Source organism: Cicer arietinum, chromosome 6 (assembly GCF_000331145.2).
Source record: "Cicer arietinum cultivar CDC Frontier isolate Library 1 chromosome 6, Cicar.CDCFrontier_v2.0, whole genome shotgun sequence".
Lineage (NCBI taxonomy): Eukaryota > Viridiplantae > Streptophyta > Magnoliopsida > Fabales > Fabaceae > Cicer > Cicer arietinum.
The window spans coordinates 13,048,705-13,061,884 of NC_021165.2; the positions used below are offsets into that span (position 1 = coordinate 13,048,705).

General features: G+C 31.4%; 1 protein-coding gene across 2 annotated transcripts; it reads right to left on the reverse strand.

Annotated features, from left to right (window-relative positions):
* Positions 1 to 9,860: 9,860 nt before the first annotated feature.
* On the reverse strand, positions 9,861 to 13,174 carry LOC101507621 (uncharacterized). Of its 2 annotated transcripts, XM_004504683.4 has the most exons (4): positions 12,937 to 13,174; positions 12,755 to 12,844; positions 10,332 to 10,991; positions 9,861 to 10,213 (listed from the first exon to the last, which is right to left on the reverse strand). In XM_004504683.4, exons 1-4 carry the CDS (start codon positions 13,141 to 13,143, stop codon positions 10,193 to 10,195), a joined length of 978 nt encoding a protein of 325 aa, XP_004504740.1. In that variant the 5' UTR covers positions 13,144 to 13,174; the 3' UTR covers positions 9,861 to 10,192. The 2 variants fall into 2 exon arrangements, with proteins under 2 accessions (XP_004504740.1, XP_027192003.1); XM_027336202.2 differs by lacking the exon at positions 12,755 to 12,844.
* Positions 13,175 to 13,180: the final 6 nt, after the last annotated feature.

Below are 13,180 nucleotides of genomic sequence, written 5' to 3' on the forward strand. Positions count from 1 at the left end.
CTACTTTTAAGGCACCAAAGTCAATGCATTCGTCCTAAATTTAAAGACGTTTCTAATCTTTGGACACACTAGGACGCATCTAAGTTTTGACTTTAATTTATTTAGCTTCTTAATGAACCTCTAATTAATTAATTAGTCTACAAGCATCTATTTTAAAATTAACAAGTGTAGGGAGGGCAGTGGGCACCCTACACTGTTTGATTATTTTGGCCTTCTCGTCATGGAAAAAGACAAAAATGACCATTAGTACTAGTCAACTTCATCATGGGTCATTGACCCTTTTAATTGCCCTTTGTGTAATTAACAAAAAATTGAGGATTTTAGATATTGCCAGCCAAATAAAAAAATGGAAAAATTAAACCTGTTAAATTAGTCCTAAAAATGATAAGTAAGGTTAGTCAATTTATTCCTTTAAATCTGTAAAATAAAAATTTCGTTTCTTAATTTGAAAAATACTATATATCAATCAATTTGGTCTTGTTTTTTCAAATTTTGCACAATAATTTTAATACAATAATTTTAAAGGTTTAAAGATTTATGTCTTTTACTCTTTTTATTGAATTTGATGGATAATAAATTCAATTGATTGATACTTTTTAATTTAAGAAACTAATTTTTTATTTTATAAATCTTGAGAGATTAAATTGAGCTATATTTAAGATTTCAAAGATAAAATATTTACTAAAAAAATAAGTGAGTCACAGAAAGCATCACATCATCACGTTCAATTGTTTGACATATGCATAGTAAAATAACGGAGGCTATTATAAAAAAGAATACTAACAAGTGCACTTGATAACTATCTAAATGTAGAAAATTTTAATAAAAGTGTATTGGAAATATACATTTAATGTTTTAAAGGTTTAATTTTTTTATTTTTTAAATTCTGTTATTATTATTTTTAGTCTTTAATAAGTGCTCTTAAGATACTTTATAAAAGTAAGTGAAAAGATAAATTAGTCATTCAAATTGTAAATCTTTTTAATACATGTAACAACAACTTTTTTTCAAAGAAGACTTGTAAAAATAGTGTTGTTACTATTCATTTATTATTTTTGTGGGATAAATTCAATCATAATTAACTTACATAACAGTAAATTTTACCATAATTAATGTAATTTTTGGGTTCCAACTCAGGACAAAACATTCAACTTAACAATATCAACATTTGTCGGTTATGAATTAGGACTTAAGAACAGTTATTACTCATTTTTGGTGTAGTGATATCCTTGAATTTTGCAAGTTGACAAATACATCGAAATTATAAAATAGAAATCAAAGCACTTTATATCTAAATTTTTATAGTTTAAGATTATAATGCGACATTAATTGAATATTTGACCTTCTTTGCATTGATTTCATACCAATTTCATTACAACGTAGAATAATTTTTATGACATTTAAATATTTCATTGACTACTTTGTCAATAATTAATGTAAAAATACATTTACTCACAAATTTACTTTTGAAATAATTATAGTTCAAATCTTCAATTAAGTGTCACATAAAAATATGTAACAACCAATATTTGTACAAAAACTATTTTGATTGATATTTATCATTTTAAAAATCAATTTACATATTTATTCAAAAATAAAACAAGGGAGTTTTTTTCGACGGAATAACGGAGGCTTTTTTATCCTCTAAGAGTCAGTAATTACTAATTAGGCCGTCTATAACAACTTTGTTTAATGCTTTGCTCCCACACACTCGTGAGATAATAATGCAAACTCTAATTTATTGTTGCACATTGTGGTTCATAGACCCTAACATATATATGCATGCTTTTTTATTTTTTTATTTTTATCTCTTTAGTTCGAATGAGTAATATTGTCTTTTTGCTTAGAAAGAGGACCTTTTTGTTGTTGAAAATTGAATGGGGCACTCGTGCTACATGTGCCTACTAATGGAGAACAATTCGACAAGATTCATTTAAATTGTGATATAAAAGTGTGTAAATTAATAAGAGGAAGAATATAATCCAAGATGGCTTAACATGCAGGTGATTATAATAAGAGATAATGTGACATCATGTATTACAACGAAATATGAAGCCCGTACGAAATCCCATATGAAGGAGAGTATACATCGGGATCAGATCTTGAATATGTCAACTCAAAGACCACAAAAGCCCACGCATCTCTCAACTCCTACTTTATTTCTTCTAATTTATTTATATGTATACTACCTCTCACGTTATAATTTACTAATATTCAACGACAAATAAAATAATATAAAAAAAAAAAAAACTATTTGAGATAACAAACTTTTTCACAACTAAAATTAATAATATATTTATTGAGCTTATGCTATCTCTCTCCCATTTTCTTGTAATGGGAGTATTGTTATATTTTAAACAATATTTAATTATGAAAGTTATATTTTAAACATTTACATGATATTTTATAAAAAAACATGATATAATTAGCATTTTATTTTACTTAACATATATTAGCATATATACGTTAATATTAATATATTAATTATTTTCCATAAAACATTTATTTACTTCACATATATTAAAAAAAAAACATTATCTCTACAAATAGAAGAAAGAAAATTATTATTTTGAAAGTTAAAAGTGATAATTATTTTAGAATATTTTTATTTATTTATAAATTTATCACCCATTATTGGACCAAGGCAATACATTTTAGTCTCCTGTATGACCAAGGCAATGAAAGTGTCGTGTTTGGAAACAATGAAATACGATTAATGAACATGGCTAATGGCGACGCATTTTATAAACAGAATTGTTGTTTGATTAATGATTAATTAGTGACATCCACCCACCCACCCATCCGCCAACTAACTTCATCTAGAATGTCTGACATTCTAGAATGTATTTACGAATCCAACTGTCCTGACATTCTAGAATGTATTTACGAATCCAACTGTCCTGACATTCTAGAATGTATTTACGAATCCAACTGTCCTGACATTCTAGAATGTATTTACGAATCCAACTGTCCTGACATTCTAGAATGTATTTACGAATCCAACTGTCCTGACATTCTAGAATGTATTTACGAATCCAACTGTCCTGACATTCTAGAATGTATTTACGAATCCAACTGTCCTGACATTCTAGAATCAGTTTCTCAGATGAGATCATGGCTACCAGGTTGGAGGTTTGGGAGATATTTCCAAAATATTGGTAATATATGTATCTATTATTTGTTATACATAGTTGCAGCTCCCATAACCTGTATAAATCAAACAAACATATCAAAATCCCATTAAGGCTACATTTCCATTTATATATAAAAAAAATGCTTACTTGGATCAGTGACAGCAATGAGAGCAGAGTCTGAGAAGTTGCAGTTCCAAAGGTTTCTTCCATTGGTTGCATAGTAGTGGTTCATGATGGCAGATGCATGATTCATCGGTGTGTCCGGGTAGAAACACGCCCCACCTGATTGAATCATCTTGCAACTAGGCAACATGTTGCAAGCATATTCAATGTTCAGCTGGAGGACACGTTCACTTGCTGAAGGCTTGGCAACACACCAAGTTGCTCCATTAGCATTCCCTCCTGCACATTATCCAAAAAAAAAAAAAAAAAATTAGAAGGTATCTATTATAAGTAATAAAATGAAATTTAAATTTAACTACCTGCATTGAGAAGGAGAATGACAAAAACCATAAGGGAAACAGAGGATTTGGTCATGGTTTGTAGTGTGTGTGTTTGGAAACAATGAAAGTGTAGTGTTTGGAAACAACGAAAGTGTAGTGTTTGGAAACAATGAAAGTGTAGTGTTTGGAAACAATGAAAGTGTAGTGTTTGGAAACAATGAAAGTGTAGTGTTTGGAAACAATGAAAGTGTAGTGTTTGGAAACAATGAAAGTGTAGTGTTTGGAAACAATGAAAGTGTAGTGTTTGGAAACAATGAAAGTGTCGTGTTTGGAAACAATGAAATACGATTAATGAACATGGCTAATGGCGACGCATTTTATAAACAGAATTGTTGTTTCATTAATGATTAATTAGTGACATCCACTCACCCACCCATCCGCCAACTAACTTCATCTAGAATGTCTGACATTCTAGAATGTATTTACGAATCCAACTGTCCTGACATTCTAGAATGTATTTACGAATCCAACTGTCCTGACATTCTAGAATCAGTTTCTCAGATGAGATCATGGCTACCAGGTTGGAGGTTTGGGAGATATTTCCAAAATATTGGTAATATATGTATCTATCATTTGTTATACATAGTTGCAGCTCCCATAACCTGTATAAATCAAACAAACATATCAAAATCCCATTAAGGCTACATTTCCATTTATATATAAAAAAAATGCTTACTTGGATCAGTGACAGCAATGAGAGCAGAGTCTGAGAAGTTGCAGTTCCAAAGGTTTCTTCCATTGGTTGCATAGTAGTGGTTCATGATGGCAGATGCATGATTCATCGGTGTGTCTGGGTAGAAACACGCCCCACATGATTGAATCATCTTGCAACTAGGCAACATGTTGCAAGCATATTCAATGTTCAGCTGGAGGACACATTCACTTGCTGAAGGCTTGGCAACACACCAAGTTGCTCCATTAGCATTCCCTCCTGCACATTATCCAAAAAAAAAAAAAATTAGAAGGTATCTATTATAAGTAATAAAATGAAATTTAAATTTAACTACCTGCATTGAGAAGGAGAAAGACAAAACCCAGAAGGGAAACAGAGGATTTGGTCATGGTTTGTAGTGTGTGTGTTTGGAAACAATGAAAGTGTAGTGTTTGGAAACAACGAAAGTGTAGTGTTTGGAAACAATGAAAGTGTAGTGTTTGGAAACAATGAAAGTGTAGTGTTTGGAAACAATGAAAGTGTAGTGTTTGGAAACAACGAAAGTGTAGTGTTTGGAAACAATGAAAGTGTAGTGTTTGGAAACAACGAAAGTGTAGTGTTTGGAAACAATGAAAGTGTAGTGTTTGGAAACAACGAAAGTGTAGTGTTTGGAAACAATGAAAGTGTAGTGTTTGGAAACAACGAAAGTGTAGTGTTTGGAAACAATGAAAGTGTAGTGTTTGGAAACAACGAAAGTGTAGTGTTTGGAAACAATGAAAGTGTAGTGTTTGGAAACAACGAAAGTGTAGTGTTTGGAAACAATGAAAGTGTAGTGTTTGGAAACAACGAAAGTGTAGTGTTTGGAAACAATGAAAGTGTAGTGTTTGGAAACAACGAAAGTGTAGTGTTTGGAAACAATGAAAGTGTAGTGTTTGGAAACAATGAAAGTGTCGTGTTTGGAAACAATGAAATACGATTAATGAACATGGCTAATGGCGACGCATTTTATAAACAGAATTGTTGTTTGATTAATGATTAATTAGTGACATCCACCCACCCACCCATCCGCCAACTAACTTCATCTAGAATGTCTGACATTCTAGAATGTATTTACGAATCCAACTGTCCTGACATTCTAGAATCAGTTTTTCAGATGAGATCATGGCTACCAGGTTGGAGGTTTGGGAGATATTTCCAAAATATTGGTAATATATGTATCTATCATTTGTTATACATAGTTGCAGCTCCCATAACCTGTATAAATCAAACAAACATATCAAAATCCCATTAAGGCTACATTTCCATTTATATATAAAAAAAATGCTTACTTGGATCAGTGACAGCAATGAGAGCAGAGTCTGAGAAGTTGCAGTTCCAAAGGTTTCTTCCATTAGTTGCATAGTAGTGGTTCATGATGGCAGATGCATGATTCATCGGTGTGTCCGGGTAGAAACACGCCCCACCTGATTGAATCATCTTGCAACTAGGCAACATGTTGCAAGCATATTCAATGTTCAGCTGGAGGACACGTTCACTTGCTGAAGGCTTGGCAACACACCAAGTTGCTCCATTAGCATTCCCTCCTGCACATTATCCAAAATAAAAAAAAAAATTAGAAGGTATCTATTATAAGTAATAAAATGAAATTTAAATTTAACTACCTGCATTGAGAAGGAGAAAGACAAAAACCAGAAGGGAAACGGAGGATTTGGTCATGGTTTGTAGTGTGTGTGTTTGGAAACAATGAAAGTGTAGTGTTTGGAAACAACGAAAGTGTAGTGTTTGGAAACAATGAAAGTGTAGTGTTTGGAAACAATGAAAGTGTAGTGTTTGGAAACAATGAAAGTGTAGTGTTTGGAAACAATGAAAGTGTCGTGTTTGGAAACAATGAAATACGATTAATGAACATGGCTAATGGCGACACATTTTATAAACAGAATTGTTGTTTGATTAATGATTAATTAGTGACATCCACCCACCCACCCATCCGCCAACTAACTTCATCTAGAATGTCTGACATTCTAGAATGTATTTACGAATCCAACTGTCCTGACATTCTAGAATCAGTTTCTCAGAGGAGATCATGACTACCAGGTTGGAGGTTTGGGAGATATTTCCAAAATATTGGTAATATATGTATCTATAATTTGTTATACATAACATGATATTGTTGTTGGTGTAGTGGTTGTCTTTTTTCTTTCCTAATGTGTGGTCCCGAGTTCGATTTCGTGATTTGCTTTCTTTTGGGAAATATTCCATTTTGAAAAGTGCGATTAACCGACACGCACGCACGGGTTACACACTCAACACCACTTGCAATTAATCGACACGCACGCACGCACGGGTTACATATTTATTTATTAATATTTATTTGTAAAGTAATTAATTATTTATATAGTTTTTAAATTGCCAATAATACACCACAAAAATCAAATTATTAAAAACATTTAATGTTTACTGTAATTACTTCTAAATCATATACACGATCGATTCATATGTGTTGGATGTGTAAATTGTTTACATTTAAAGTATTTGAAATGCATTATATTACCTTAATCTATTAACAATATTTCCAAAATATTATTAATATATGTATCTATCATTTGTTATACATGAGATGATATTGTTGTTGGGGTAGTAGTTGTGTTCATTTTTTCTGAACATGGGGTCCCGAGTTCGATTCCGCACTTTGTTTATTTAAAATGAAAAGGGCAAGGAGGAATCGAACCCAGGTAACGCGCGAACAGGCACAATGTTTTACCACCAGACCATTGCATAACTTCAATTAATATATGAACGGTAATTATATATGTCCCTTCGCAAACGGTAATTGCCATCCATTTTCTTTCACTCATTCTCATATACTATATAAAATAAACAAAACTACTCTTATCATAACTCATAATTTTTTTATAAATAAATTATTAATAATTTTTGTTTTTAATTTAATATCAAATTATATATTTTTTATTTATATTTATATTTTATTATATTTTAATTTTTGATATTTTAAATTATATTTTATAAAGGAAAATTAATAAATTATTTTTATTATATCCTATTGATTTCTAATCAAATGTATATTCAGGATAATAATTATAAGATAAATTTCAGAAATATTTTATCATAGTATATTTATTAGTCAAACATGATATAATAAATATATATTATCATATTTTTTATTATCTCAAACAAACCCTTAGAATAGAAGATCGAGATCATCCATAGTGAAAGTAAAGTCTTAAATGTATATTATTATTATTATTATTATTATTATTATTATTATTATTATTATTATTATTATTATTATTATTATTTTTTTTTTGAAGTATATTTATGCTACTTTTTTCTTTTTTTTTTTTATTTTTTTTTTTTTTTTATTTTTTTTTTCCATATCTATATATATAACAAAAAGTGTGTCTTGGATTTACGAATTTAACCTCCATTAATGTTATTAAAGAAAAACAAATGTTTAATAAACTATAAAATATTCTTTATTTTAGACTCAAACACGATCCGTTAACAAAAATTAATAAAAAAAAGTGTATTGCTACGGTTAACAGATAATAAGATTTTTAAACATATAGTAATGATTTTTTTTGGGTTACACATAATGATTTGATGATCTCATACCTATAAACCTATGTATATAAAAAATGTTGAAAAATAGTAGCCGTCAATAAATAAGTTCAGCAATTCGTGTGATGTAGTTCATACCTTAGTTCTGACCCGAAAACACTCTGTATTCACACCCAACAATTGTATAGTGATTTATTCCCACAATTAGTTTGATTTATAGTAATACGAGTAATGAGGTATATATGATTGATGATCGAGTAATGCAAAACATGAGAAATGGCTGCGGCGCCGCTTGCTGCCTAATAAGTCCACGCATGCACGATGTTGTGAGCTGTGGTGTGATTATAAATGCCTCACATGTCGTTGTAAACCTATGTAAAATTAAAAGTCCACCACTTTCCGCTTTCCATGGACGCTCTTTCCTTCAATTTTATCCTTGCATTTGCAGCTTCATATATATATAGAAGAAGGGCCTCTAAATTCTAATATCAATACTGTTTTCTCTTATTTTCTTTTAGTTATTAGAATTCATTGACTTGCAGGGTCAAATTTAATATTATGATACCTGAAATTCCTTACCTCATATTTGATTTACAAAATTCACTTTTGGAATAAAAATTATTATCTAAATCATGCTTATATAATTTTATATTAATATTAAATTGTTAGATACATCATTGATATATTTCAAAATAAATGTCTCGTGCACTTTTATTGAACAAGTTAGTTTTTATGTGTTTCATTTAGATATCAAATTACTTCCTATTATTATTATTATTATTATTATCATATTCGGATTGGACCGAGAAGGATGGTTGAGCTTGATTCATGAACAATTTTTAGTCCCGAAGTGGAGTAATACGAACCTACAAACACTCATGCTCAAATAAGTGGAAATTTGAGGAGAGTGAGAGGTATGTTGAATAGAGAATATATATATTTTGTTGTGTCATAACAACTATATTTATAGTGTAAAAAATGAATCCTCTAGATACGAAAATAATTCTACTCGACAAATATCCTGCTATGTTTCTTCCCCTTGTATGCTCCTAACCATTGGAATTAGGATCGAATAGGACTTTAGGATTATCTTTGAGTGTCACAGTGGACTTGAGCATATTAGTCAAGACGGATTAGACTAGTCCTGAACAATGTCAAATTTTATAGACATGATTTATGTATTAGTAATAGTAGCTTTCAATCTAATTGTGAATTTTATAATATAGATATGTGACAAAGAATTATCAATTTTTTCATAATATTAACTTTGGCACCATAAATAATCATAACTAATATTAACAAAACTTTAAAGAAAAAAAAAATGTGTCCTTTAGTATGGTTTTAGTCCAAAAACAGAACTCAAACTAACGAGTTATAATTCTCTCTATTTTTTCACTTTTTCTATTTCTTTTGTTACTATAGTTTCAATTAATTTATTTCTTATATGAGGTTTTATTCACCATGCATTACACTACTCAATCTTTCTAACAAGACTCTATTAAACACATTAGATTGGTTGAGATATTATTAACAAAATTGGTCTTGCCACTCAATATGACAATTTTTGCTTTCAGTGCTTTCAATCAATAAAACCCAACATATATTAACTCGGTTTACACATAATTAACTATCATTATATAAAACGGATGAAGAATCTTTGTTTTTTATACAAAGAGGGCAAAATCCAACAAAATTACAAAAAATTAAAAGAATATTCCTCGTGCAAGCATCAAAAATATCATCAAGAAGGAGCCTAAAGGAATAAAACGGCCGAGGAATCCTTTTACAACATGTAAACTTGTTTTATGGTAATTGTAAGAAAACGATGGAGAAGGAATAGTGCATGACATATTTGAATATAAAGTAGACAAAATTTAATAAAACAGAATTAGAAGGCAATGTTATGTGATCATAGATAGAGTCTTACTGATATGAATAAGTAGTGTATTGCCACAACGAAAATAAAATGCGAACGGACAAATAGGCTAAAGATGAGGAAAGAATCAAAATAAACATTATTTTGCTCTGTTATTTATCTTAAGACAATGAAGAATGGAAACAACTTCTAAAATCTAACTAGAAGGCTCGAGTAAATATCTCTAAGAATTGGAGAACAGAGGAAAAAAATATAACTTCCTTATAGTCCCTTTTCAGCTACTTATAACACCTATTTTAAGCTAAAGAAAAACAGTAAATGCACATCTATTCTCACCTATCACTTTCATATTCCAAATCCTGCAATATAGTTCTAAATTCTAAATATAATTCACATAAGCATATGATCTCAAGCCTGATGTTACTCCACCGCATCCCCTAGTATTTGATCATTGCTGCAATTTCCCGTACTGCAAACATGACAAAATAATAAAATAAATGCAAGAACTTGAGGAGCAATCATTCAAAATATACATCAAATATAAACATAACTCCAAATAATTTACAGAAAAAGAAACAGTACCAAACCTTCTCATAGAAGTCCCGTATCTCCTCGTCAGTGAGGCCTTCATCATCTTCGCTACCTTCCTCCCACCCAAGTGAACGCAAGAATGCAATCTCTTCATCTTCTGAATGGAAAATTGGTTTGGTGATATATTGCTGTTCTTCGTTGCTTGAATATTTCAATGGTTCGCCTAGAACATTGCCATTTTGAGCAGTTATATTGGAGCTGTGTTCAGTCAAGGAGTTCACAACCGAAATATCTACCAGAGGGGCATCTCTAGATTTTTGAGTGAGACAGTTAGTGTCATTCCTTGTGCTGGCTTCAGAATTCTCCAAGGAACAAGACGTGTCTTTTGAGGAACTCTTCTTTGAGAGATTCTTAAGGAAATCACTCCTACTCTGGGTTTGAAAAGTAGGTCTTTTCTCTAATGTTATCCATGCAGAAGTGGTTGCATTACTAAGCACTACTCTACTTCCATTGGGACTCAAGTTGTCCTTTGCAGCCAAAGAGACACCATTCAATTCTCGTGAAGCACTTACATCATAGGAATTACCAGAAGTAGTCTTCTGTATTTGTGAACTTGGATGTGCACCATGTTGAGAATGACTTGGTGAATGAGAATGTGAAAAGGGATACTCAAGCTGCCGTGTCTTGACCTTCAATTTATCAAAAGAGCTAGCAGCCTACAGGATAAGCAAAACAACTCTAAAGTTAGTAACGTGTCCCATATTTCCCATAATAATTTACTTCAAGAAACTACTGCTCATTTGGTTTGCTACACCTACTATTGAACATTAACTGCGTATATTATCAGTGTCACAAGTTTATAAAAGTCCTCACAAGTTTTAACGTCTTAAATTATTGTGCTTTGGTGCAAGACTTGTTTAAGAAGTTAGTGTGATTCACTAAACATAGCAGAGATTTGAACATAAACTGGATAACAAGATATCGTGCAAAAACATGGGTCCTCAATCAAGCAAAACATAAGAGGAATTTAGTGTTTATAGTTTGGTGGTCATGTACAACAGAGAGAAACAAATAAATTGGCAAAATCATTATAAAATCCAACTTAGAAATATAACGGGATTAGGTAAAGCGCAAAATTATATGCACAGAGAAAAAATAAAAGGCTAACAGGTACATGACAATACATGAAAATTGCTCTAGGAAGCCCAGCCCAGTTAAAAAGAGGTTTTATTCAAACGTTTCAAAGGGAAACAAGGAAAACTTCTTTATGAGATTATGACTATGTTTGGCTAAATGTGAGTTCTTAAACCTTGCAAAGCTTTATACTAATAATCTGTAACATATGTAATTCTATTGATTAAGATTTAATTGTGAAATCTGACCAAGATAAACAACAAACAATATTTACAGCCATAGGTCTTTTCACCACCAACACAATCAACTTTTACCCTCTTCATAAAGTATGAGTGAGAGGGGGAGTTTTCTCCACTGCCATGCCAAAATAATCTATAGCACTCAAAACCTGTACATACTCTCAAATGGGAGATAAGACCATCTAGTGTGTACATGGCATTATGCACGGCATGATTTCAACCTTGCATTGAATGACTATAGCAATTTGCGTTATTACATAAAACCGCGTTGATCCAGGTAATACTTTTGAACTTTTCATGGGCAAGCAACGTGTCCAGTAACTGCTTTGCTCAACTTGTGTTGATTGAAGATAATCATATGCTCTTAGCACATTGAGATTTAGCACAATTACAATGTAACTGGTCTAACAACTTGTCTTTGGTGATATACACCATCACAGTTGACTTACTGAATCATTTGCATTTTCTTTCCTTTTGAGAGTATGGGAGATGTGAAGAAAAGGAGGACAGTCTAATCTATACAATTTTTCATGATTACTCCTGCTGTCCATAGAAAGGAATGAAATGCAAAGTAAAAAGATCAAGGGTTTTATTAATGTAGACTATATAACTATCAATTCCCCACAAATTGTGCAACATTTATGATAATGATAAATGAATAGTGTGTGTGATACTATATATTTCGTCATAGAAAAACAAAGGATAGTGACATCATCTGTCCGCAGTTTACAGCTAATAACATATTTTCTCGTAAGGCAAAAGGCAATAAATGGTGTTAAATCTATGAGAACTAAAATCATTCAAAAGTAAGCACTGCAAGGAGATACTTATGTCTTTAAGACTTTCAAAATAATTCACCATACAATTAAAACATGAGACAATAATATTGTAAGAAAACAATATTTTTTTCATTTGACATGTTTCTAGCTTAGTCTCAGAAAAATTTGAACCATGATGCAGCACATACTAGTACCATGAAACTTTCCATTCCACATAAAACCCTTAAGGAATACAAATAATAAATCAACACAAATTAAGAAGGAATGTTTTTCATGACTACATTACTTTAAAAGAAGAAGAAGAAATAAAGAAAAGAAGACCAATACCAGAGACCGTGGTGTGGACGGTGTCATGGGAATTAATAACCGAGATTGCTTAAGAGCCAACTCTTCAAGCTTTTGAGTACTAACAGATAACTTCATATCAAAAAACATAACATATGAGTACTGAAGACATTGTACCAAATACACAACTTACAAGTAACAAAATGCAAAGTACTCAAACTCACTTGTGGAGGTGTGTGAGAACGAGGTGGACCATGAACCAATGTCTCAGCCATGTTGAGGTTCATTGCGCGTGGAGCAACAGACGTGCTCGCAGAATCATTATGCTGATGCATCATTACAGCCACACCATTATTTCCAACTGTCACAGGAATCTCATGCGAAGCTGAGGTAAGGCCATTACTAACAGTCGCAGCCAAGGTATCAGTCATCAAACTATGATTGGAAGTATTTGAGCTAGACGATAAC

Coding starts and splice junctions, on each gene's coding strand:
- LOC101507621 (XM_004504683.4), bottom strand. CDS start 13,143: ATGACTGATACCTTGGCTGCGACTGTTAGTAATGGCCTTACCTCAGCT. Junction 12,845..12,936: donor GTTCTCACACACCTCCACAA/GTGAGTTTGAGT, acceptor TTTGATATGAAG/TTATCTGTTAGTACTCAAAA. Junction 10,992..12,754: donor CGTCCACACCACGGTCTCTG/GTATTGGTCTTC, acceptor CTTATCCTGTAG/GCTGCTAGCTCTTTTGATAA.